This window comes from Bemisia tabaci, chromosome 2 (genome assembly GCF_918797505.1).
Source record: "Bemisia tabaci chromosome 2, PGI_BMITA_v3".
NCBI classification, from domain to species: Eukaryota; Metazoa; Arthropoda; class Insecta; order Hemiptera; family Aleyrodidae; genus Bemisia; species Bemisia tabaci.
The window spans coordinates 16,547,707-16,575,704 of NC_092794.1; the positions used below are offsets into that span (position 1 = coordinate 16,547,707).

The 27,998-nt window shown below is 35.4% G+C and overlaps 1 protein-coding gene across 2 annotated transcripts; it reads left to right on the forward strand.

The window, feature by feature from the left end:
* The first annotated feature begins 42 nt into the window (after positions 1-42).
* LOC109033739 (transcription initiation factor TFIID subunit 4) lies at positions 43-27,998 on the forward strand. 2 transcript variants are annotated; one of them, XM_072296779.1, is made up of 13 exons: positions 43-612; positions 2,718-2,912; positions 3,606-3,686; positions 4,278-4,490; positions 5,222-5,389; positions 6,280-6,399; positions 7,765-8,141; positions 8,748-8,914; positions 9,711-9,841; positions 10,711-10,893; positions 11,537-11,662; positions 13,491-13,544; positions 14,598-27,998. In XM_072296779.1, the coding sequence occupies exons 1-13, from the start codon at positions 73-75 to the stop codon at positions 14,709-14,711; spliced, it is 2,469 nt and encodes an 822-aa protein (XP_072152880.1). In that variant the 5' UTR covers positions 43-72; the 3' UTR covers positions 14,712-27,998. The 2 variants fall into 2 exon arrangements, with proteins under 2 accessions (XP_072152880.1, XP_018902041.1); XM_019046496.2 differs by having other exon boundaries at positions 44-612; positions 4,275-4,490.

Consider the following 27,998-nt stretch of genomic DNA (forward strand, 5'->3'; position numbering starts at 1 on the left):
CTGCTGAGCATGCTGGGAGATTTCATTCAGCGCGCATGCGCGGTTCAGTTTACAGTTGGCTTTCGGTAGAAAATGGCGTCAGTCAAGTTTCTAGAGGATGCGGATCATGTAGTGAGTAACGGAGCTACCGAAGCTATGAGCATTATTATTAATTCGAATTCTAGTAAACCGATAATAACCAATAGTCATCAAAGTGCTAATGTTTTGCCTTCTAATATTCTAACGACTCTTTCCTCTCAAAATGTGTCTAATTCTAACCAAAACTCGTTTGTGTCGCAATTTACTCCCGCTAATAGCAATCTAAATAAAACTCAAAGTGTAGGCATGGACCAGGCTAAGCCGACTGGGACCGCGTTAGTTATTAAGACGCACAATAATGGTAACCACAATTCCATTCCGACGACGCAAGGCCTCGTTTCGGCCCCGATGACGGCCAACTCGACCAGCATGCCCACGATAGTGGCCAATTCCTCGCACATAATCCCGGCTAATCTCGGGAATGTACAGTTTGTCAACGTTAATGCCATCAGGGCCAACCAACCGGGTCAGAAAACCATCACCCAAAGAGTGATGATACCCCAGATGATGGGCACCCGACAAGGCACACCAGGGGTAAGTTCTTTTCGTGTCAAGTAAATTTACACATTCGTGCCGCTCTTTTCTCCGCCAGTGTGGCTGCGAAAATGTTGGGAAGAGCTTTGCTCATAATATTTGAGATGTTCGCAACAGGTACAATCTGCACGTCTAAATCTCAAATTTTCGTCAAACTCACTGACGAAATAGGTTTAGTCTGCAGGCAGAGGCGGCAGGTTAGATTTAATGTCTCGACCTGAATTCGCCAGTCGATTTTGATTCTTAAATCTACAATCCGGTCGCTTTCTTGTCTTCAATGGTACAATTCTTTGACCAATTGGCCCTGAACTGATACTTTCATCAAAAGTGAAAGGTCTGCCGACTACACCACACCTACAGTAGTACAGTGATCCTTTCAAACGGATCATTCATTTCCGCAGATGAATTGAGTATTCAACCAAGCAGCAAGGATTATTTCTTGTACCAATTAGAAGCAGAATTGCAATTTTAGGTGATAAATTAGTTCTTTCTGCTTAGAAATTTACTCGCCGAGGAGGTAATATTGAGTAGTTATTTGGCCGAACGTAAGTAAATAACCCTCTGCAACTTCCGTATTCTGCCGACCATAATCATAACGGTACAGTGCATATCATGCCGCTACCTTTATAATTAATCATGTTTATCGAAATTTCAAGGAAATTTTTACCCTAACCTATTAGTTGTCAAATCAGCTCTTATTTTCATCAATATTTTCCCAACGGTAATGACTGCTAGGGCATTCGCAGAGGATTCACAAAACATTTTGTAATCTATTGACTTGCCCAGCAAGCACTGAAAAATTACAGTTCAGAGCCTCAATTGTGAAAAGTACATTGAGTGAATGTCGACACTCAACCAGGATCTGTCACCATTTAAGTAGGGCTAATTTCAGTGTAGGGACTTATTTAAGCATATCCTAAATCCTTCACAACTGTATCAATTTTCATTGTGGAAACAAAGTAATCCCAATCGGAAAGGCTGGAGTTTTTAGAGGGCTTATCACAAGGTGTTTGAGACTGTTTAGAGATTGAGGTTAGGATTGACTGCAAGGACCCAAGGCAGAGCACCTGTTCTCTCAATGCATAAGTCACAATATCGTACCTGCATCGTTTGCTTCCTTAATTGTCAACATAATGTAGAAAGTAATTTTAGCAGCTCACTTATTGAAAGATTAAACATCTGCAAATAAAAGTTTTCACGTGTATGAAAGGAACTGCCAGTGTCCATTTGTTGAGAGAGCAATACAAATATGTTCTGTGCAGAACTAAAAGTAAACAGTTTATGGTTTGTTTTATCAAAGATTTGCTGGAAAATATTTTTGCAACTTTGAGAGGTTGAAGACAAAAAATTGTTGAGATTATCAGTTACTAATCTCTTGCCTTCCGACTTGCACAGGTGCAAATCGAAACTACGCCAGATGACCTTATCTTCTATCTTCCTTACCGTATTTTATTCAGCGATTTTATCGTATCATAGTTTATTTTTCAAAATTGAGCTTCTGAAGTTAGGAATATCTTATTTTGACAATCGTTCTCAACTGTCGGTTAAAGATGGAAACTTCAATGTATATCTTGAGGGGCTTGTTGAAAAGGTATCTTCGAAGATTCTGAGTAAAGTACCCTTTTTCAGAGAGAAAAATAGTTACAGCCAGTCTAAGAGTTAATGAAGCAAGCCCCGCCATAGAAAATGTAGATTCGAACAGAATTCTTGGAACATGGTCAAGTGTTAAGTTACTGTTAGAGAGACGGAGAATGTCTGACCTGAATCTTCCTTGAGATGATATAAGAAAGTTACAGTCTATTTTTTTTTTAAGAGATCAAATTTACTGAACTAGGGATTCTGCAGCATATGATAGAAAGTATTTGGTTTTAAGCTTACACAAGTTCTTCTAAAATGAAAAGTTCGCAGAAAGCGTTGGAATTAAAGTTTATAAAACCGAGGGAATGATAGTGAAGTTGATTTTTCTCCTCAAAGTAACTTACAGTAACTTCCGAGTTGTATTGGTCTATGCAGGCCTCCTCCATCTTCAGGTTTACCATTTTTAATTTTTATTCTATGAGTCAAAAGCTTCATGTAGGTGTTAATTAATCTATTCATCTTTTTAGGGACAGATAGCTTTGCAAGCAATCCCCGGATTGGCAGGAGCCAGTGGCAGTCATATATTGGTGAAAACAGAAAATGGCCAGATTCAGTTGCTAAGAGTTGCCGCAGGACCAGCGACACCCAATGCCCCCATAGCAGCAAACCACGTGACATCTACGGGCAATCAACCAAGTTTCCGGATCCAAACTGTTGTAACGGTAAAGAAATATTCAAAACCTAATATTTGATTGAAAATATATTAATCATGGCATTGGTAAGAAACTTGATATCACATGTAGAAAAATGCATTGATAACTAATGAGATTAAGTGTAAATGGTTGCTGCACGATATTGTTGTAACCACTTATTGTGCTGATTTAACAAACATTATAGCCTCTGACTGCTGAGACCTAAATGCCCGTTAGCTCCGTTTTTCTTTTCTTAAAACAGGTGTAAAATTGTCCCAAGGGCTACGCAAACAAGTTGCCTAAAAATCACTACTTATAACTGAGTGAATTTTTGACCAAATGAACTCAACAAAGTTGCTCGGAAAACTGATAAAATTACTCTGATAAATGTTTAAAGAGTGCTGTGCCCTTTGCAGCAGTCAATTTGAAGTGGAAATCACAATTTTGGCAGTTTCCCCACAGTTTTCAATAAGTGTGGAAATAGTGAAGGTAAAACAGTGGAAGGCTTCCACAATTTTTAAATTTGAAGCAACAGTCTCGGTTTTTGCACTACGCAGTAGAAAAAAGAAATGAAACATTCAAGGGTTTTCCGCTAAAACGGCGATCCTAGGATCGTGTGATCTAGGATATTATTAATGCCTGTTTGAGATAATTTATATTCGAAAAAGAATCATGTTGAAACCGAAGTATAAGCTATATTGATGGTTTCTTGTGCCATTTCAGCAAGCAATTACTGGTGCTGCCGTTCAAACTGCTGTACCTCCATTAACCACAGTTCCAAGTCCCAGTGTTCAACCTCAGCCAGTAAGTTTTGTTCAAGTATTTGTTTGAAATAATTTTTTATTGGTTTCATTTGAAAAAATAAGTTTTAAACATGTTGGGACACCAAAATCAACCTGTTGCCCGACAAGTTTAAGAGGGTGACAAGTTCTGCAAAAGCTCTTGTACCTATGAGAAGTCCTGTAACAGTCCGTAAATTTTACTCAACCGTAAGAAGTCAGAAAATTTTCGCAACAAACCTCAAATTTTCTTATTTTATTGAAACTGTAACCTGGTTCTGATCACATTTATACACTTTTCATATCACTTGAAATGAATTTTTATGCTCGAAATCCTGGAGAAGTTATGTTGAGAGAAGTCCAGCCAAGATGTCTCCTAAAACTTTAGGCAAAAGACGGAACACTGCTGTGGAATTTCTTATAATGACTCAACTTTACATACCTTTTTTTTTTCTGAAATAAGCTGTTAATGCGTATAATATATTTCTCATTATTTCATCGACGATATCAGTGGGAAAAATTTTCTCACTGAACAACTGGGTTCTGGGACAATATGAGCCCACCAATCCAATTAAGTTTTATTTTTAAATTTATTTTCTATTTTTTTTCTCAGCAGGTGGCGAAATCAGACACAACTAAAGAAAAGTGCCGTAAATTTTTAGCCAATTTATTAGAATTATCAAGTAGAGAACCCAAACCAGTAGAAAGAAACGTCCGGAAACTGATACAAGAATTAGTTGACATGAAAGTTGAACCTGAAGAATTCTGTGATCGCCTAGAAAAACTATTAAATGCATCACCCCAGCCGTGCCTCATTGGGTTCTTAAAGGTAAGTGAACTTGTTATGTTACTCTTGTTTTTCGGAAGAACAGGGTTTTCCATATAACAACAGAATCATTTAAACATACGTGCCCACGTTTTTAAACGGATACAAATGGGTAAACAGTAAAAATAGGATTTTTTTACTCCAATGGCTGCTCGGATTGTAATAGGCTGTATTTTGCAATTATTGTTTGAAAACAATATGAAAATAATTATGAATGAAAATTGAAATGAAATTTCTCAAATGAAATTTGCTTTATAGAGTAGGTTTTTTGGGTTGATCACCCTTGAAACTGAACCGATTTTAATGGGGGAAATCTTGTTTTTGTGTATTCTATTGGAGAGCAAGCACATGTTTTTTTTCGACCTGAGACAACTCAAGATTTTGTAAGGAAGTTGTGGCCGCCAGTTCTAGAAATGGTCTGGTAAGTCAAATATTTTACAGGATTTTTTTTTTGTGTGTGTGTTGGCACCTGTTGGATACCAAGGGGCTGACCTTTCTAACTGTTTTTTTGAAGCATCTAAATAATGTAGTACCCTATGTATCATTTCTTTAGTTTAATTTCAATGTTTGATTTACCTCAAAGCAGGGAGTTTACTCAAAACAGGGTTTGTGAAGACACGTCTTTCTGATAAAATATAAGTTAAGTAATCACAGGTAGAATAATTTTGCTGTGTAGACACTTATGTTTCCTCAATTTTTCATTTATGTATTTATTTTTTCATTTTATTTTATAGAAAAATTTACCTTTGCTAAGGCAATCAATGATAGCCAAAGAACTGGTGATTGATGGTATCCGACCACCACCTCCTTCTGTTTTATACACCCAACAGCAGCAGCAACAGCAACAACACCAAACTACTCCTGTTTCTGTTGTCCAACAAGTGCAAGTAGCCAACACTCAGGTGTGTTTTCTAAGTGTTCATCTACATTTTTCAGCCCTCATTTTTGCCTACCATAATACTGAAACAGAAAAATTAAATGTCAACTCCACGGATAAAGCATATTATGTAATGAACTCACTGAAACAGTCTGTGTAATCCTCACTCATTAACTATGACGCATTAAAATTCCTAGATTAACAGACAAAAACAGCGGAATTAAATTGTTTTAAAATATGTAATATCCAAATTCAAGGAGAATAATTATAGAAATTAATTTTTTAATTAATCAATTTTTTTTTATTTTCAGAACAATTTTTTATAAGCTCCGTTTACATCATTCTAATTTTTTATATGTATAAGTAGGGTAGTGTACTTTCTTTCATCATAATTATTTGTTCACAATTTTTATTTAGATTTATTTTCTGTCAGCATCTCATAGTGAACAACTTTGCTCAGCAGGGGGGGTGCTACTGCTTTTTTTAAAATGTACTATTGTGATACATGCATAGAGTTTGTGTTGCCTACTTGTAATCTTTGACCCTGTGAAAACTTCTAAAGCAGAGGTGCAGAGATCTTTCAATCGTACGACTGGCAAGTTGTATTTAGCTGCTGACAAAAATGGGAAGACTGATTCGCCAAAGCCAAGGACAGCGTGTTTTTTGTTTAAGGATTGCAAAATTGCTGTGTGTGGCTGTAGTATGGAACTTCCACAGTTGGTTTTTAGATCAGAGTTATGCTGTTACTACTCTTTAATGTCGCTAATTACCATTTGTCTCTATTGCAATAATTGCTCATTTTTAAGTCAAATTATAAGTTAGCAATAAGATGTTCTTTTTAGAACTAACACTGAAGATTCACCTTGAAGTGTCTATCGAAGAGTTCAACCAATAATCGGTTTTTTTTTTTTGTAGGCAACCAATCAAATCCGGACTGCAGTCCCTGCCAGTGTCACGCCACAAATGCGAATTATCGCCCAGCCTGCGCAAGCTACGGTCCGAACTGTTGCCACTGCTCAGCAAAGACTAGTCACAGTAAGCTAAATTTATGTCCTTTGTTCTTGTATTGGCTTCGCTCATAATTTTCATTTCTCCATTTTTTTACAGGTGAATTGTTTCAAGCCATGTACAGCCAATACCTCTGACTTATTGCATCTCAAAACAGCAGATTCTGTGATTAAACCTTAACACGTTGATTGCCATACCTGTCAATTCAATCAGTATCCCTGTATTCCGGGCTAACTAGTCGTTTAAAACAACCTGCTTCCTATGTCAGCTGAGCTGCGCGGATCTTGATATCTCTCGGCATTTTAGTGAACTAGCAGTATTACTAAATGTCCTGACACAGGGCCACACCGTCATTTAACGGGGAGAATTGCACACACTGTATGAATTTCTGAGGAGCATTTTTTGTGTGTTTCCATGGCTCTGCAGCAAATAAGTGCCAAACACCGTTGCTGTGGCAGGCAATGCGTTAAGTATAGAATCAGATGAAATGCGTTAAGTATAGAATCAGATGAAATGCATTGCTCATTGTATGGATAATACTTTCGGAGGGATGTGAGGGAGGAGCCATTTACAATAATTGAATAGCAGTTGTCAGGCAGCTGTACTTGAACATCTATTGCTGTAAACAGTATCAACATAAAAGTGGGCCTTTTTTAAACCTCCCCTGCAAAAAGTCAATGTGTCTGTTGTATGTAAGATGTACAGCCAAAAGAATTTATGTCTTTCCGGGAAAATTGCGCAAAAATCTCTATGGTACCTAACATAAGTCTGAAATCAACTCCTTAGTGTGCAATCTGCATAGTTAGTACTATTTTTTTTTCCAAATTTACAGCAACCTCTAGCAGTTATTCCGAGTAGCTAGAAATTAGGCTTACCCAGAAAGAGACAAAAGAATATCCAACCTAAGTCAACAGACAATCTTGCACACTGTTACAAACATTTCCATTGATTTAAAAGCTTTCGTTTTTGCAAAAAAAAGAAATAAGAGGGAAACAAATGCTTGTATACAATTGAAATCATGAGCAATATTAAAGCTATATTCTTTGTTTAGCTCCGTCAGGTTTTCTAATGTCTCTTCTTGCTCAAATTTGGTTGCTGGTGACCATGAATAACTGCCTTCGGGTGCTGTAAATTTGTGAAAATAATTTCCAAGCCTTGCAACTTACGCACTAAATAGTGGATCTTAGACTTTTAAGATGAACCCATTACAGTTTTTGTGTTATTTTACCTACAGTAAGTCTACTGCCTTGGATGTAGCTCTCACGTGTAGCAGGCGCCATTCCATGGCTCTCATGCAGACCTGTAAGTTTAAATATCCTTACTACCTAATTCAAGTTACAAACTTTACTCTTTCTTCCTTTTTTTTAAAAGTATATTTTCTGTTTCCCTTAGCCTGCTCGTGTTCAGACTCCAATCACCAAAATCGTTGGGACATCCGCCATCTCAGTCGGCGCTCAATCCACAGTTCCAACCAACGCGACAATGACTAATTGTTTGCCATCGCCACGTGTGGTAACACCAATGCGACCTCCTGTTGTGAAGGCGGTACCAGTCAAGACTCTCCCCACTCAGATGACTATACGACCAACAATAGCAGTGGCAGCCACCACCACTACAACCAAGCAGAGTATAGTTGGCCGACTTCAGCCGGTTACTGCAGCCACTCCTATTTCTAAACCACAAGCGCCTTCCCTCACACCCAAACCAGCTGTCACCACCAAAAAAGAAAAAGCATTTTCTGCAGCCTCTTCCTCATCTGCATCATACGCGTAAGTATTATATGTAATAACTATCGATTTCTTGTGTTGCCAAACGATGCTTTTAAAACTTTATTTTTTAGTTACATTTTTTTAATGCACTTTTGTCCTCAAATCATTATATTATTCAAACATGGTGTTTGCAAGCTGGGAATGTCTGGATAATCTGAGAAAGGGCGGAAATTTTGAAGTAGGTCTTGAAGCTCTGAGAAAGTACGGAAAATGTACCTCTGGAATTTTTTATTTTATACGGGGTTATGAAACAACCAACTTCGTGTTTAGTTTTCATGTTTTTGAAAAGCTGCATCAAAGTCTGCATAATCAGTCATATTGAGTGTGTTATTTTACGGAGTTCAAATGTTAACCTCAGAAAAGTATTTAAGTCCGCCCAAAAGGGTTGTACGTAAATTCTTTTAATAGTATAGAAAAACCACCTCAAAAATGGAACCTTCTTAGTACTTGGAGGTGCACCAGCACCCTAATTGCACTGAGTAAATCGGAATCTGCCTTTGTGCAATGGCCTTCAATCTTTTTCTTCTCTCCCTCCCTGTATTCTCTTCTCTTATTTGTTTTCTATATATTTTTTTTGTATCATGTGATAATATTTCAATTTTCCAGGGCTGATGATGACATCAATGATGTAGCAGCTATGGGAGGAGTCAATTTAGCCGAGGAAACCCAAAGAATTCTAGGTTCAACGGAGTTTGTTGGAACGCAAATTCGGTCATGTAAAGATGATTTATATCTTCACTCGCAACCTCTTATGAAAAAAATCAAAGAAATTGGTGGGTTATATTTTTAATTCAAATTTCCAATGCACTATTAGTTTTTCCTTTAATCCATGAACAGCACCGAATTTGTACCGCTGGAAAGTAAAGTAAATCAAGATTATCATAAGATAAAATTTTTAATAAAAGTAACTACTTAGCACATCTCTTTAGAAAAGGAGGGGTATTGCCAAGGGTCGCTTTCGAGCCCACCTTTAATACCTGCAACTCCACAAGTTTTCGTGCATTGAAGATCTATATTTTATGAAATAGATTATGATTCAGCCATTTCCAGACTCTAGTTGGGTCCGAAAGTGGCCTAATGACGTAATGGCTTAGGCGTGAGTGAAAAGCCCGATTTTGGCAAGAGATGCAGGTTTTTTGGCATTTAATGTTCTGTCTCATATCATACTATCAAAGTGGCACAAAGTCCTACAATATGTTGATTAGGGATATGAGAGAGTCATTTTGGATAATTTTAGTGAAAAACTAATCTTGCGCTTATACCAAACAAATAAGAAGTGTTGAAATCTTTAGCTTTTAGCTACTATTGTTGTTGCGCCGATTTTGATTGGCCTGAACGAATGAACAGTCATCTGTAGGATTGGAATGACAAAGATGATTGTTTTCAGACAGTTTCCAAGATTATTGATGGTAATAAAAGATACAAATAATAGAAATGCCAAAGCTGAATTTTATTTATCTATTAGACGTAGTTAATTCAGTTATGATCCCGAATTTTATGGAAAGAAATCTCAATGGTTGTTGTCCTTTCAAGTGCTGGGTTTCAATTGTGTTCCCTTTTTTTTTCCAGCATCTCAGCATGGTTTAGATGAACCTAGTCCTGAGGTAGCTGCAATAGTTTCTCATGCAACTCAAGAGAGATTAAGAAACCTTGTAGAAAAATTAGCTGTTATTGCGGAACATCGGATCGATTTGAATAAGGTTTGACTAGTTCTAAGTTAATTAGATTTAAGCCAGCCTTCAGCAACAGAAAGACAGCAAGTCACTACATCAGCATAACTTGCTTGAAAGTTTTTTTACTGTTGAAGCAATGATTACTTACAAAAGATGCGCCTGTAACAAATCAGGGGAACTCTCAGCTAATTTCTACCAAATAGACGCCTGAACATGGTAAAACGTAAGCAGTGCTCATTGCAATGTAAAGATGAGATATGTTTGATGAGACGAGAAGATTTTACTGTCAGAAAAAAGCGCATCAGTTTGAGTTTGGGAACCTTTTAAATGTTTGGTTTTAAAATCAGTTCGGATTCAAAATTCTAGGTTCTTACTTTTCTAAGAATCATAATAAATGTATCGCAGTAAACAAAGTTGAGCAAAAAAGAACCAAGAACATTGTAATGTTTCTAAGATGGGATCATTTCTATTTCAGTGTTTGTGGGGAAAAACTGAAACCAAGAATGAAACTTAAAAATATTTTTCTTGCATTTTTTTTTTCTGACTTTCTCCACGCCTAAATGACAGCAACTTTTTGATTATTATTATATGATTTCATTTCTAAAAATCAAAAGTGGTTAAACTTACATTTTTTTTTTTTTTTTTGTAAGATAAGAGTCCCTCAATCTTAGTAGCATTTCATAGCACTTAATCATTTCTAACTAAATTCAATCCATTTATCAATCACCGTTCATTTTTGACAAATCATAGAAATTCAGAATTGAATTTATCATCATCTGTCATATCTATTACATCTCGATTGCCCCCTTTTAGATTGTGAGAGCTGAGTGTTTATTATCTTACTGCAAGCGGCTTTAAATATGACTAATTTTGCATTGTTTTGTTTTCGAACTCAGGCTGATTGGCGGTATGAAGTTTCGCAGGATGTTAGGGGCCAACTTAAATTCCTGGAAGAATTAGATCGAGTGGAACGGAGACGGCATGATGAGGTTGAAAGGGAGCTATTACTCAGGGCTGCAAAAAGCAGGTCGAAGTCGGAAGATCCAGAACAAGCGAAGCTCAAGGCTAAAGCCAAAGAGGTAAGAGCCCTGCTAGTGTTGCAACGGAGAAAAGCAAGACCCTCCTAATGAGCACTTTTCATGTGTTTTTTTATGACTCTTGTCAATGGATTATATGCCTTCACTTTTTGCAAAACTCACTCGCAGAATGCTGCCACCTCCAAGTTGAAATTTTGACTTAAGTTGCATTTAATAAAACAATTCTGCAGTATTCAGTAATTCTGCATTCTTCCTGTAAACTCCATGAAAATAATTGCACCATAGACTGTCTTGAAATTATGTGATGTGGGACAGTCAGCATGTTAAGTTAGTGCGAGTGCGGTGGCCGTAAGAAGAGCACTTTGAAAAGAATGCCAGTGGGTTGCGAAGATAATCGGCTTGGAGTCCTAGTGACAGATGATAGCAGAGCTTGAAGGGACCGAGAGACTGCTGTCCCAGGTTTGAGTACACAGATTTGCACCTCTTAAAGAAGATACCAGGGCTTGTTGCTCATTTTTACTCGTACAGAAGTTAATGTGTTTTTTTTTCTGTTTCTCATCGTAGCTTTTTCTATTGAGTAATGATAATTTTTCGTTTTGTACTACTGTTGATGTTCCTTGCAAAGTTTCTTTAGCAGAGCTTTTTGTGATGAAAATTTATATGCCCCCCTTTTTTTTTTCCTCAGATGCAGAGAGCAGAAATGGAAGAACTGCGGCAAAGAGAAGCCAACTTTACTGCTCTTCAAGCGATTGGACCAAGAAAAAAACCAAAATTAGAAGTGCCTACTTCAGCCAGCAATGGCTCCTCTATGGTAACCTTATTCTCTCTTTTAATAAACCTCCTGAGGTTCTTTTTAATTTTCCACAGTGAAGCGACGGAGGGTGGAGGAAGAATTACTTCAGGAACTTCTTAACCGTCCCATTTTTCAAACTGGCCCTTTTATTTTATGAAACCTTCCTCTTTTTAAATCGTTCCTTATAGAATTCCAGGGTTGCCAGCGACCGAGAAAACCGGGAAAAGTCAGGGAAAAAAAATCAACCGGGAAAAGTCAGGGAAAGTCAGGGAATTTCGGTGTTGGTCAGGGATTTTTCTGATTTTTCGTGGAATTAGGGCGGTCTCGGGCTCGCGTTGCGGGATCAACTGACTACTGCATTCGATTGCGGAGGATGGTGGGGCTCTCGCTCGGCTTCGCGAGGAACTACCGACATTCCGACCATCGCGTCGCGTCGGACCTGCGCGTGCAAGTGAGGGTGTGTGTGTGCGCGTGTAAAAGTCAGGGAAAAATATTGAAAAGTCAGGGAAAAGTCAGGGAATGGAAAAAAATAATTTGGCTGGCAACCCTGGAATTCTCTCTCTCCTTATCTATAAGTTGCTGTGTTTTTGCCCAAAAAAATGCTATTTTCCTGCGGACGCGAACTAGCTTTCCTATTTTCAGAATCCTTTTGGCAACCCTCTCCAGTGTTCAGGGGTTTTTTTAGAGCCGTAAGCTGAATTTAATACTGGTTTTTCACGATCAAGACACTCAATTCTTTTTGAGATGGCAACCTTTAAATGGTGGGGAACTGGAATTTTTCCTGTTCTTCGATGGGTTTGCTTCAAAGGTGATATTTAGGGTTACTATGGATGCTCAACATTAATTCAACTCTAGTTCATCAAAATACAATGAGATTCTAGATTTAAAATGGCAAGAAAGTGGTATTTTTGCGGTTCTCTAATGGAGTTGCTTTAAACTTGAATTCAGGAGGGGTTGAAATGCTGAACACGAATTTTATATTAGTTTGCCAAAGTACTCAGCCATTTTTAAGATAAGGGGCCCTAAATTGCAGGAAATCAGTATTAATCCGATAAAAGTCTCCAACTCGGAAAGGATTGTACATTTTGTTAAACTAGCATCAAATTCATGTTCTGTGTCCCAAAAAAGCCCTGAATACCAAGTTTAAAACAAATCAACTGGCATATAAGAAAGATATTGATTTACTGTTCCTTGAAGGCTGCCATCTTCAAAAGGGCTAAGTATTTTGAAGAAGTAACATCTAATTCCTGTTTAGCATTCCTATAAACTCTCGGATTATATCAAAGCAAATCCATTCAGAGGTTGCCGATATGCTTTTTTCACCCTTTGAAACTTTAACCAGCACTCGATTTGTACTTCTCAATAAATAACAAGGTGGTAAAATGATGCTTGGTCCACACTGTTGCGGGGAAAGCAACGCCAAAAAATTAAAAAAAAATTTCAGTTAGAATAAGAAATTTGAGCTCTGATGAGTATCTCAGTTTAAGACTGTAGAGGCTCTAAGACTCCAATTGGAATGTTTAGCCCTCTTTTCTTTGATAAATAGTGTGGACTTAGCACTACTTTACCATCTTGTCACTCACAGTTCGGGCCACATTTTTCGTGTTTTTTCCTTGTCTTCTCATGGAATCTAGATCTACTCTTAATCTCAGAAAATTTACTGATTTGATTGCATTTTGCTCTTCTTCCACTTTAAATTATATTAGAGGATCAGAATTTGTATTATAAACCCAGGTGAAAAAAAAGGGAAAAAATTAGAGCAGCCTCTTTTTAAGTGTTATTAATTTTCCCTCATTCCTTAATATTTTTTCCCCCTATTAATGAATTTGTATTTATCCTTTTACAGGCTCCGGGTAGTGATAGTTCTCAAATCTCCTCAAGTAGTGTAAATAGGCCACAAGTAAGTGAAGATATTTTTAATTAATGATTTCCCTGAGCATTCTATCAACAATTAATCTTGCTCTCCCACCCCAGACAAAAAGTTTAATTTCCCCCCTAAAAACCAATTTTAGCTTCCGTCCAAAATTTTTAGACTGACCTTGAATGAACTTAAATGCTTTTTACCGTGAAACCACAATAGCTCGGTATCTAGATGAGTTGGAGTTTGCTTAAGTTCAGTAGATTTACTGGAGCAAACTATGGCCTCTGTAATGCTGGTCTTTTCAGACAGGTGTTGACTGCCTGAGATCGAGGATCCATCGGCAGTCAATATGTAGAAAAGCTTGTGTAATCTACAAGTATTGTTCTACATTTGCAGTAAGTCAATTTTTTGGATTGACCAGTAAAATGAAGGTTTCATTTTGGAAGGACTCAATCAACTGTTATATTGCCTCCAATAAAGGTTTATTTCCACAATTGGATTTGGTTCATTTTTTGGACCAAATTCTTGAATCAGACCTTTTTTTTTCAACCCAATCTACCAGTCAACCGAGCTCATCAGAAACCGGTGTTTGAATCAAATCCAAAACTTCCTGATCCACCTCTGGTGGTGGGTCGAACAGTGGATGAGAGTAAACAGTTTCACCGGGAACTTCAAATTTTAAACTATATGCTGAACAAATGGCAGTAGGAAGATGAAGGAGGCTAAAGTTTCGTAGCAATTGTATTCTAAACAATGCAAATATTCAATAAAGTGTAAGCAGTATATATTTTTGCAACTTTGGTACCTGTATATTTTTACTTCATGTTGCGTTGATCAATTGGTGCGCTTTTTTTAACCCCATCCGAAATTCGGTTCATTTTCTAAAGGATTTTGTTGAATATCTAATACTCAATTCTAATTACTCCCAATTCCATTCGTGATGTAACATTCAGTCATCCACAAAATGAACCAAATCCAGTCGCAGAAATTCGTCGTAACATGTCTTTATTATTAATAACAGACTCACAACCGGTGTTCATAGTACTTTAAAGTAAGAGATGTAAACTAATTGAATGTTTTTACTCCCAACAGCTGGCAAGTCGTCCTAGACTAAAGCGGGTGAACATCAGAGACTTCCTCTTCCTCCTAGAGCAAGAAAAGGAAACGTGTCATAGTCAAATGCTCTTCCAAGCGTATCTCAAGTGATGTTGTGTACACAAGTGCTGCGCACCTTTCCCATTCACTGAGGTACAAAACCAATGGGGTTTTTGTTTTCTCAACTTTCTTTGTTATGTCTTCATAGCACACGTATGCTACCATGTGAAGAAACTTCCCAGTCGAACAGTTACGCTAGCCCTAAAGCAGCCATGCTCAGTGCACAAGAGCGTAAGTTTATTTGAAAAAACATTGTTATGACCTTTTGTCACGACTGATTAATCATGCCATGCTTTGATCTGTTTTCAATTGCAAACCGATGACTTTGTTTTCGAAACAGGTTTCACCTTTGTGACCTCTTGTAACGGAAATAAATTTCAAGAATGCAGAAGAAAACTTTATATGAAGAGAGCTAGTTATTTCTACTGACCCACACTGAGTCTTTTTCTTTATCGTTGAGTGCGGTAATATTATCAGTCGCATATTTTGAAGCCACTTTTACAAATAACACTAAACATGATTTGACTTCATGGCATTGCTTAAAAAATGGTCACCTGATTCCAGTACATCCCGTCCCAGATTTTTTATGACGTTTTTTGTCTCATTTTTTAGTCGCTAAAAATTGGATTCGTGTGAGGCTCATTCAAAAATTCATTGTTTTAGGTGGGAAAGTCTTTTTACAAATTAGTCAAAATTATGAAACGAAAATTTTCGAGTTTTAGGATTAAATCTAAACCATAGTACTAAAACTGAGGTAGCGGGGAGCAAGTTCCTGAAATCATAACTAATTTCTAAAACCAAATTTCAATAACTAACTTTAAGTGTTTGCGTATGTAGAATCACATACATAATTTTATACATGTTTTACTGTTTGTCCTCTAACTTCTTTAAAAAGGAAAACTAAAGAAATAAATAGACAAAAAAAAATCATCACAAATCAATTATTCGTCTCATTGGAAAATTATAGTTTATACAATTTTTCCCTCAAATTATCAGCTTTTGCCTCAAGTTTAGTTGTTTGCCTGATTCTAATGGAGTGAAGGAATCATTTCGGAAAATGAGATTATTACTCTAATGATGAATAAGCCAAATTAAATCTAATTCCTAGTGCTAGTGCGTGTGTCTTGAAAGTGATCTTTAGTACTCATGTGTACCACTGGCATAATGGTTCTTTATTGTGATTTTTGCTTATTTGTCAAACATTTCTGACTTATTTTGAAGTAATGCAGTCACAGAAATCACATAAGTTTTGATTTTGCCAAAAATGTTTGTACTTTCCCTTCATATTAATATTAAAAGTTAGGTCGGTGAGTTTATGATGGGCTGGATGTTTGTAAATACCCGTAACTGTTCTATTTAGGGTGTTCTTTTCATGTGCTTGTTTTTAAAATCTCTAGGGGTTTTCTTTTTTGCATGAATATTGGCAGAGATCTATTTTAAGCTCTTGTCAAGCTGTTGTTGTATTTGGTTGATCTCCTCAGAGTGGCCACTGGTCAGTTAGGAAAGGTTCGAAAGATTATTCTTTGAAACATGTATTTTATGAAATGTAAATAAATGAAAAATAGAAATTTTTATCAAAAATGAACCAATGATGCCTATTCAGAAAGACAAACAGTTTGAAAACGTGTTAAGGTTAATATTACCTAAATCATATGTTGTAATCAACCAGAAGCTGGAATTGAAAGCGTAACACTGATTTTCTTTTTCTATTCAATACGTAAATATTTTACTTTTAAATGATATCTGAAACTGCAGATGAAGTCTTTTCAGAACTTTAAAACTTGCGGAAATACCGTTAAATATCAGCGTTTGATCATTACGCCAGCAAAATATGATTATCTTTATTCAGAATCATCAGCTGGTTTTGTTATGAATTTAGCTAGGGCTGTAAGAGTCCTCAAATTTCAAATCTAGTCAAGCGGAGTTCCACAATCTCGTCTCAACTTAAAAAAAGACGTGATGCTTGAGCAAGTCTTCAACTCACAACTCAAATGCCGAAGACCACCCACTTTGAGTTGTTTTGAGCCGAAAACGCCACAATGAATCAGATTGATGATTAAATATGTGCTAATGAGTCAGTGAGGAGTGGACAAATCTATCATTCTAACAGAAATAATGAATACTCACATGCTGTCGTGAATTCAGAATCTGTCTCTTTTGTTCAGAGCAAGCAACATCAAAGGCAATAAGTACGCAACCACAATGTAAAAACTCGAACTCGATTTAAACCGAAAAAGAAAACTTGCTCAACCTTAGATCCAGCCCTGTTGCAGCTTTCATTAAGTTTATAAACAAAACCTATATGCTCATTATGTATTCCAAGTTTTAACTACATACGTACACTTGTCAGAAGATATAGGTCACAAAAAGCTACAAGTTCTATAATGGACCTAGAATTTCTCTCTTTGGTGCTGTGAGAAGAAACACAAGTCTTGAGTGAAAGAGGTGTAATCAGGAGTGATAAATAAATAACCTTTGAGCAAGAACTTCTTTACCATCTTTGAAAATCTTGGGAAATGAAGTGAATGTTCAGATAATGAGATGTTATTTGAAATGAAACACCATTTCAGATCCAGAGAAAACCAGCTTGATGTTAGGAGTTTGAATTGCTATTCCTAACTCAACATGCGGAACAGGTATCTTTCTTTGGACAAGGGTGCTTAAACTCTTCCACGTTTAAAGATATAGGTCGAATATCTTGGTTGTATGTAATTGAAAGCAAACATAAAATGTATGAGCCAATCGCTGCAGCCAATTTTTTAAAGTTTGAAAGAATGTTTTCAAAAGTTGAGTGCTTCTGCATTCTGTCCAGAGCTTGTATTTAGAGGGATCCTATGATAAGATGTTTTTTCTTCCCTTCGAATTGTTGTCCAAGCATATTTGAGCTATGCAATCTGATTATTTCCGTGTTTATAGATAGATGCAACCAAGATCAGGACTCCATCTTTGACCATTCAAATGTTACAACGAATGTTATCCAACCCGAAGGAGGAATTTGAACGAGTTAAAAAGTAATAATTTATATACTGTTACTTTAAATTTACTCAGATTAAAGACTGGGATCTAATATTGATTGCAATCAGAAGGTAACACATAAAGATGCCTGATTCAGTGGATTGTTTTTTGAGCAATTTTTTTATTGGCAAACGTGAGTGGAAGCTGAGTGCGCAACTGCACAAGTATGTTTCCCTAAATTGAAAGAATGCCTCAGAATTTAACCGTTTTTTTGTTTCACATCGGTAGTTTTTAAGCAACTAAAGGCTGAGGTCTGATCTTGGTGGCGTCTAAAAGATGAAGGGTAAATATGACAATTTTTGTCGCAGTTTATTTCTTGGAAATTTATCTACAGATATCTACAAGATTTAGGAAGCATATTTTCTTGAGCGGAGCATGCATGCTTGGTTTTTTCGGGTCTCCTTTTAGCCCTAAAAAATATTGTTTGGAGAAGAAAAAAAAAACTGTGTTTACACTGTGTGTACTTTTGAATGCATCCAGACCGAATCGATATCTGTTTAAAAGTTCCAGCAAGAAACAACTAGTTTTTAGAGAATCCTGCTAATGAAGTTAAAAATATTTGTTTTGCCTGCGACCTGTAAATGAAATCTTCATTTAAATAATGTCTCACTTTTCTCATTAATAGTTATTAACTCCTTTTTCTGTGTTTTGTTTTGTTTGTAAGTCTTACAATTTTATAAAGGCTGGCAGTGCAATTAAGCCGCTTTATTAATTACACTTTTGAGTACATTGTGACATGTAAAGTCACATAAAAAAGTTATATCCATATCGGTAAAGTCCAAACTCCACCTTTAGCATCTTACAAAAAATTTCTCAAGTTTTATGTCAATAGCAGTCATGCGAATTGTATCAGGGAAGCTTGATCATTGCATTGGCAGCCTTTTTTCATGTCAGAGTTGATTACTGAGTAGTTAATTAAAGGTAATGCTATCTCACCTGAAAAGCCTTTGTGTGGAGGAGGTAATAATTACTAAATTCAGTTTTCACGAGAAAGTTCTGGTCTGCAGCTTGTGTGGATTTTAGATTTGACTTGCGTAACCACTGTATCTCTCACTAGACTTGGCGAAAAATTTGCTTCAATCCCATATTTCTGTTGGACTCAGAAGATTGTAAGACATATTCATCTCTTTGAATAGTATTGTTTCATCTTGTGTTGTTTCCCAGTCAAAACCACTGTGAGTGTGTCACATCAGTGATGATTGTAAAATACTGCAGCTCTTAGCTAAATTCATTGGTTAGGTTCCTTTTCATAACAGATTTTTTTTGTTGAGAAATTGTTATCTGTGGCTTACTCTCTAGCCCCCAAGGATCCCTCTTCAAATTCCACTGTATCATGTTTTTCCAAGAATAATCGAGGGCAAACTAGTTTTGAGTCTAAGCATTTGTCCCAGTTGGCCACTCTGACTCTGTTAAAATTATTGAAATTAGTTTAAAAATGTTGTTTTTTCTGCTATTTATTATTCTTTATTTTTTTAAGTGTGTTGTTTTTTCTTTTTGCATCATTTTTCTCTTCAAAGAGTAATGTTTTTTCAATGCAGGGGATGACATTTTTATTCCCTAGGAACATTTATGAACTAAGTTGCAGTGTCAGGTTTTGTTGATAGTAAAATGTTATATGTATGTCTTGGTTTTATCTAATGAGTCACTAAAGATATGGAGTTTATTAAAACAATCTTGGATCACCATGATTTTGCAGTTTTTAAGAACTGTTCTGCTGTGAAAATGAATACCTAGTGAGTAGCGATGGCTCAACTTAGGACTCATGCACCTTGGTTTGTGAGCTCGGTTTGTAGGCTGACCAACTCCATAATGAATTAACACTTAAATTGGTTTTTTTAAAACAATATCAGTGAATTTTCTCCCTTCGTACGAAAATATCCTGTAAACATTTCAAGTCATAAAGTTGCCTAGTTTTTCCTTTTAAACAAATTAAATAATAATAATGGAAAAAAATTAAGAACTGCAATGTATAAGTGCAGTTTCTGAGTGTAGCCATAAGCTAGTATGTGAAAATGATTACATAGTTATGGCTCAACCTAGGAACCATGCGCCTCGGTTTGTGACTATAGATTCTCATCATGAACTAACCAACTTTATCATGAAGAAACTATTACTTATTTCTTTTAAAATAACTAGATAGATTAAATATCTAGATTTTCAGCTCATCTTTTGTATTCTATTACCTTAAAATCCTGAATTTTTTTATTTATTTTTTCTTTCCCTTTAAAGAAACCAGACTTCTCAATGATAGTTCACTTGTGAAATAACCATAAACTAGTCTATGGAACAATACACAGAGGTGTAAACGTGTAGACCTCAATTCAAATTAATTGACCTTTTTAATCTATTTGCACCGCAACTGTAATTTTTACATGTGCTAGCTGAGGAAAATCGTAAACATACCTGAGATAGAGCTCAACTACATCTCAGAAGGTACCATCAATAAAAATTAACGTTTTGAACTTTCCTGAGGTCCATTTCCACTGAAAGGTAAAAGTTAAAAATTATGTAAGGAAATTAACATTCGGTGGACTGAGGTGTGTATTGATGTAATTGATCCTTAAAAAGGTATCACCTGCCTTTTCATACTTTGAAATTCAGGGCAACCACCACAACATAGTCATAGACCAAACCTTTGATACTCAACCTCATTGTAGGAAAACTGCTGTTTAGATGTATGCAGCTCGTATGTTGTTGTCCGTTGTTCCAATCAGTAATCCATTTCTTTTCTAAATAATTTGTATCATTTCTAAATAATGAGGAAATATGAACAAATCCTTGGAAATGCTGGTAAACATTATTTACTATTTTCTGATTACACAGCATATCCTCAATCGTCTTAATATTTTGTACTATTGTTTATATTTATTTGTGAGGCTACTTTTATGACATCATAATCAATGAACAATTAATGTAATCAATGAACAATTAATGGGATTTCAGTCAGGGGTACTATGTATGTCTCATTAAGCAGAATCTAAAGAAATGTTTCAAAAGCACAAGCGTTTCCTCGAGTAAATAATATTGACTGATCTAGTTTTGATTTTTGCTGTATAATATCTGTAATTTTCTTCAATTTTCAGTCTATGTTTGATTAAAATTGCTACACTTCCAATGCGTCAATAAGCAAAGTGCGAATCCATGTATTCCCATTGTGATGCTTCAAAATCCCCCCCCCCCCCACACACTTTATTTTTTTCAAAGAGAAACAAGCCAACTTTCTAGCTTATAAGTTATGAAGAATATTCTGACAACAGAAAAGAAAAATCAAGGAGATTTTAAAAAAATTACATTGCCCAATTTTCTAAAGAAAAAACGAAGTACGACAGGAAGTCTGTCGCAAACAGGTCTGCATGGTTTTAGACTTAGGCCATTGATATGCAGTCATTTTCAAAGGCATAACCATGTTCTTCTGCAATTGGTTCATGTAACAAATAATCGAAGTTATGAATTCATTAATTTAATTTTGTGTCTAAAAAATAAAGGGGGAAAAATTGAAAGAAAACTCATTTTAAATTGTCAAAAGGCATGTTGGAACATCTTTAGAGAATGCCAAATGATATTAGAGTGGTCAATGAAAGTGGTGTACCATAAGTAGCTTTCACATCCTACATCAGTAAGGTGTCCTAGATATTTTTTTTTTCATTCAAGGAGATTTTAAGAATTTGGGAGGATATGGATCAAAAGCTGAAGGAGATCATAACAAAATGTCCATATCAAGGAAATTCCAATTAAAAGTTTGCAGGATATTTCGACCCTTTATGACATCATGTGCTTCCATCTCTCTTCTTTTTCTGCGCACTAATTTTTGCAATGTATTGTTCAAAACTTCAAAGTTTTTAATAATAACTGCGGAATAGGTAGCATGAGGGATCCGCTTAAGGGTCATTCCATGAGAAAGCATCCAGAGGCTGTTACTTGACGGACTCGAGAACCTTTCAAGTCTATAATCTTTTTCTAAACAGGAAATCACTTTGCAAAGTGTTAACTGTAGATAAAGCGCAGCTACTAAACTAACTTCAAGCCTTTCAAATTAGAGTAATCATTGGCTGGAGTATGTGATGTAGACTACCCATTTTTAGTGACTCATTTTTAGATGCACACTATGATCTCCAGAATATGTGTGAACCATGTTATGTATCTATTTAATAATTATTTGGGTTTGTTTTAAGTACTAATACAAAAAACTAGGACAAGCCAAATGGCAGGGAGAAGAGGGAATCTTGCTAACCACTTCTAGTGATAATTGGTCAAGATGTCACTACGTATCATATATTTTTTTATTTGCATCTCTTCTTTTTAGTTATGAGCAGTTGATTTGAGCATGGTGGCTTACATTTTTCCTTATTTAAAATATTGAGGTGATCTGATTATTAAAAAATTCATTGTTCTTGAACTAAGAGTATTGAAAAAAGCCGAACAGCAGTAATGATTTCAGTTTCATTAAAAGTTTCTACTTTTTTGCTATGTAATTTGTCTCTTAATTTTTCCATGTCGATATGCGCCTGAACAAGAAATTGAAAGTAAGTCGAGGAAACCATTTATCATTTCATATTTGACACGAAATAGTGATCATATTCATTCATATTTGAATAAATAATGTGCTAAATTTAGAATCAGATTTTTGGAATAACATTTTGTCAGAGAATCAGTTTTTTGTATTTTCGTACAGCAAGATTATAACAACCATCTCTGTGTAATCAACATTTGACTGGATTGCACTGGATTTACTTCACAAATAAATTGACTGTCCACTGAGCATTATATATTCAGATATGTGAATATCTGTCACCTCAGTAACTCATTAACTTCCAGATTATGAAGGAAATTTCAATACAGGAATCAGAAGCTGTAAAATCAGATCTCTAATTGATCGCATCCATAATAGTTCTTTTGAAAACTGACTGTAAGGAATCAAGAATTCGTTAAACCTAAGATGGAAAAAAATCATTTGGAACTTTCATGTTTCCTCCTAAAGATCATTAGTCAGTTTGTAATCATGACAGGAAATGTTAAGTCACTTCCAGTTCTATAATTTTACGTAGAATTATTGATGTTGCTCAAAGCAGAGTTTCACAATTGTGAGTTCTTATGGATCACATCTGGATTTACACCTTCTCTTTCAAGAGAAATTAAATACTGTTTTAGGCTGTAAAACCATTATAACTTTACTATAGTTCATCAGTTGTCAATCAACATTAACTCATCTGTAAGATCCTTCATTTACGACCTAGATTCCGTTTATTTTACAGACAGTCCTAATTCTGGAAAAATGTAAAAATAAAAAAAGAAAAAAAAAGGAAAAACTAAGCAACTTTGTTTGTTTTCATTTGATAGATTCGGTTACCATTGCTTACATGGTTTTCTCAACCAAGAACCATTTTTGAAGTTCAAACAAATGAATCAATCATTCTCAACTTGATGTGCCAAAAAATCGAAAATTTAGTTTTTGGTGGTTCTATAATGCTGAGGCATAGATACATCTAATAGCATAGTGCCAAGCAGAAAATCGGATTTTTAAGGCCTAAAATACACCTGTAAAGTCAACCTATTCTCCAACAGACTCAAGCGTTGTAAGGCACTCACTTATCTTGATTTGATCCGATTCAAATTTTCAAGAATAAAGGGGTAAATATTTGTTCTTTTAGACCAGGCATGTCTCTGTATGTGAGATTTTAGTATGTTTTTGCCCTTGGAAGCGATCATCAGTAATGTAATTATTAGTAGGTGAGGTATTATTGTACTTTAAGAGAGAGAGTGTAAATGAAAATTGTGATGCTCATTATGGCTTGAAACACTGAAAATTTGACTCTAAATTTGGAAAACTTTCTGAAGTAGTTCCATTCATTCCCTAAAGTTCAAGCGCCAATTCTTGTTTTTCTTCTTTTTCTGTTTGAATTGTAGGAAAATTTCCGGAACAACCACAATCCGATTTTAAATTGCAGTTTCCTAACTTGTTCACTTCTCTGGCCTAGATTTAGAACGGGTTGATTAAAAGAGTTTTCATCGTTTTTCTCGAATTCTAACTTGTAGCACTTCAGTATTTTTGAAATTGATTGATTCAGTCATTGACATAGACTGAAATAAATTCAGGTGCATTATTGAATCCATTGGTTTGGGCTGTTCAAGACACTGCTTGACAATCCGCAGGAAACTTTCAGTTATTAAAATAATCAAAGGCTTTTCAGGAGTACATCAGCTGGCCAATAGTCAATTTTATTGTAAAGAACAAAATAAAGATCCGTCTTTGTAATTTTAGTTGATAATCAATGCAATGGCTGCCTACAACAATAAACAGAATGTTAATCAGTAAATACAAATAAGACCTTTGTAAGTGAACAGGGAACACCTGCTTCAAACATGCAGCCCCTTTGCACAGGCCACTTGTCCCAAGTGTTTCCTTATGTGGCTGAAACAAACTTGCATTATAATTTATTAATGTTCCACTTTAATTTCTAGGACATTTTCCCCCATTTTTTCTTTTTTTAAAAAAAAAATTGAGTTTTAAATATTTTCCTTTTGTGTCTAAGCAAGCTGACGAATGCTGTTATGCTCATTAAATTCAAAGTACAGACTTTTTTATGAACTTACGTGATTTTTCCCCTGGTTTGTTCACTTCTATTACGAGAATGTTGTTAAAAATCCCTTTATCCTCTCTTTTGGCACAAGAATCAATTTTTTAAATAATGTTATCATTTTTATATCAGTGAAGTATATGTTGAGTTTTTCATGTTGATTTTTTTTCTATAGCACATGTTTTGTTTAACCCCTACAGTTTTTCTCTATTATAATACATGTGTTTTAACCTCTGACAAAGAGAATTCTCTGATTCTCCCAACCATTATTTATCTGGATAACATAAAATCTTCTTCCCAAAAGTTGACGAAGCCTTGCCCAAAAAATTGCTGTTTCTCTTAGTTGCTCTGTAATTAATTGTAAAATTCTGTGCTGATAAGTCCTCTCGTGGGACTATGTCCTCTTTACAAGCTCTAGTACTACACGGGGAGTTCTTGTTCAAGCCCTGAAATGGACCTGAATTTATGTCAGCCATCTGACTGATCTTAAGTTTGAATGTTTGCAATAGCAGCTTATGGATCTGTACAATGAAACTCATTCCATTGCTTTAGTTAGTATAGAAATTGTTTTTATTTTCTAAAAATCAATCCTTAGTTATCATTATTATTTCTTAATTTTTTCATTTTTCTATCCTATAGTCACCAGATCCATCATTAGCTGACATAGGATACCAAAGAAGAAAAATGAAAAATAAACTGTGTTGTTGGGTTATTGTCTCCATTGGAAATCGTTAATTGATAAGTTTGGCACGTGCAAGTGGAGCTTGTTAAGTCGAAACTGATGTGTTTTGAATTCGTATTCGATAAAATCTTACTTCTAGTCCCCATTTCAGCTGTATGTGCTCATCAAAATATGAGGAAGCCGAAGAGCTGTAATGGAAAAATGTGTTTCATCATGTTCGCATCATTATCCTTTGTCACCCTGAACAGCAAACTTTCTGAATTTCCGTCTATTTTAATCAGACAATGCGAATTCAAAATCCAATTGTTCATAAGTGTTAATCAGAATCTGTTATCTCCTATTTTCATGTTTGTCAATGACGAAGCTCCTAAAATATCTGTAATTGTAAATTTCAAAATTTTAACATGTATTTTCTCTTTCTGGCTTGTGTTTTATCATAGTATTGCTGCACAATTTCGAAATTATTACTGCTAGTCGCTTTGCTTGTTGAAAAGTGAAGTTGTAAAAAAGTATTGTTACTTTATTCCTTGAAAAATTTGCCTCCTCTGAAGTCTGGAGTTCATTTTAATTGAAGTGAAACTTACAATGATCATTATGTTATTAAGTTACATAATGGGATGTCATAGCTTTCACAGTGAAGAACGATTTTTTCCAGAAAGTCAAGTCGAGCAATCGTTGAAGAGTGAAATGTTGAATGCTACATTGTCACCTTCCGGCCAAAGTATCACAAGTGTCCATTTGTGCTGCTGCACCATGTTGCGGAACTTCTCAAACTTTTCCAATTTTTTACAAAGAAAGTAAAAAACAGAATCACTTGAAAATTTTACTAAATATTTCTTTTATCATCAAGATCAACCCTAGAATTTTTTGAGAAAGCATGTGCTAAAGGTTCATAGAAAAAATTTAAACAATATTGGAGATGTCCAGCCACACAGCGTCGAAGCATAAATGGTGCGTATGATGCTTTTGCCGGAACCCTATATATCTACTGGCCATAGTGACTGGATGAGAGCAGCTGATCTTGAGTTTTCGTCCAATGTCACTTTAGTATAGAGACTTTTTCCTGAGCCCTATTCATGATCATCTGGCCTCCACCAAACTTGAAGACAATGAGAAATTTTTTTCGAAAATTATACAAAGACTTAGACTGTTTGTCATTTCAAAAGAAATTTTCAAATAGCTCTCGAGTTTGCTCAAAGTAGGTCACACTATGTTCAAGGAGAAAAAAAAAAGATCAGGATTATTATGTCTCTTTAATCGATTTGTTTTAAGATTATATTCATTTGAATGTCTTCTCAAAACTTGTTTCACTATTAACTTCTTCACTAATAAAGGTCGGATGAAAACAGAAGCCTTAGGCTTTAGTTCTTCGATTTTTTCAAATGAGGAGTGTAATTTGAGCTTTTCAACACCCCTTACTAGATCCTTTGTTTCCACTCTACTTATGAAAGAAACGCCAGGCCAGATTTTAATGTATGTGATAAGCTGCAAATCTGTGTAAATATTCCTTTTGTTACCTTATTTATTTTTATGAATTTTTTCCCTTGATTAGTTTCTTTTCTTGTTTTGAAAAATCATAGATTCTGAAATTATTTTAAATTTTTAAATAATACAAAGTATAAATTGTTCTAAGTGATTTTTATATGTATCTTGTATATATGTAAGTATTTAAATAATGTACATACTTGTGAATAAAATAGTTATTCCACATATCAAGAAATATGTGAATATAAAAATTAATCCTAAATTTCACTGGCTCCAATTTTTTCCCTCATCATTGTTCAAGCTCCAGTCAATTCATTGTAGGAAAACAGATTTTAAGTAAAAAAATTTGGATTTACTGATGTACAGAAACGTTAAAGGAGGATAATGAGTTGGAGGAAAAGTAAGTTTTGCAATATCTCCTCATTAGAAATTGTCGAGATTTTTTTGGTATCTCACTTGACTGAAATGAGTAAAATGTGTTATGAACACTAGGGACACCACATAAATTAAATTGCCATCCTTAAATTCAGTATAACTCAATAAAACCTAAAATAATGTATGCCCTTATCCCATTCTCCAGAAAGTTATGACTCTTTAACTTTAAAAGGCTCCCTAATTATTATTTCAGCTTAAGAACTCCTGATACTGTGCAGATTTTAATGGCATAAATAAAAAATTCAGAAAAGCAGAGGTGTCCCTTGTGCAGAGAAGCTTGCAAAATGGGTTGATGTAGTTTCCCTAATGTGAGCCATGCCAAGAATTTTCTCAGATGATCTTTGTTACGTTCACTTTGTATCAGAAGCATGTAGTATTGTTGAGAGGCTTCTAAGAGGTTATTTTTGTTGTTGTTAGTTTGACTCATGCCATGGGGCTGCATAGTGCATATTCGTAGTATTCAGCCTCTGCGCTTCTTTCGGTTTTCAGTTAGTTTTATTTATTTTAAAAGTCTCGCACATAAAAACTGCAATTACAGTCATTGCACAGGTCAATAACAAATGAAAGTATTACAATAACAGCAAATTAGCATAACGCATATTCTTTTTGAAGCAGCTCATCAATACTACAAAAAGCTTCACGAAGTAGGAGCTGTTTTAGCTATATTTCCCATTAGAATTTATTTTTGTCGTAAGTAACATTAGTTAAGAGTCCGCACTAAATAAGAAAACGCACTCTCCGACTGCAACAGAGGATCTGCCAACTTGATTCTTTCATTTACTTTCAATGCATAAGTGACCTCAAACGATCTTTTGGCGCAGTCTAAAATATTAAAACTTACTCGGCATGGACTATACCTAACAGGGGCCGCTAGACAAGGTCCTAGATTAAAGGCAATGATACAAGTTTCCTCAACAATATCCACTTGGAACACAGTGGGAGAGCATTTTCAAATTCACCTCAAGAAGAAAAATCATTCACACAAGTGAATTCACCTCACTAGTGAAGTTCGTTCACGTTTGTGTTTTAGTTTACGAAATGTCAAAATCTACTGAAGTCAAATTTAGCTTAAAACTAATGTTTATATGTAATACGATAGATGACATTTTTTTGTGCACTGAATTTTTAAAACCAAAATTTTACAAA

Excerpts from the sequence above, each read along its gene's own strand:
- LOC109033739 (XM_019046496.2), top strand. The coding sequence starts at position 73 with ATGGCGTCAGTCAAGTTTCTAGAGGATGCGGATCATGTAGTGAGTAAC. Across the intron at positions 2,913-3,605 it reads GGATCCAAACTGTTGTAACG|CAAGCAATTACTGGTGCTGC; the intron begins GTAAAGAAATAT and ends GTGCCATTTCAG. Across the intron at positions 5,390-6,279 it reads TGCAAGTAGCCAACACTCAG|GCAACCAATCAAATCCGGAC; the intron begins GTGTGTTTTCTA and ends TTTTTTTTGTAG.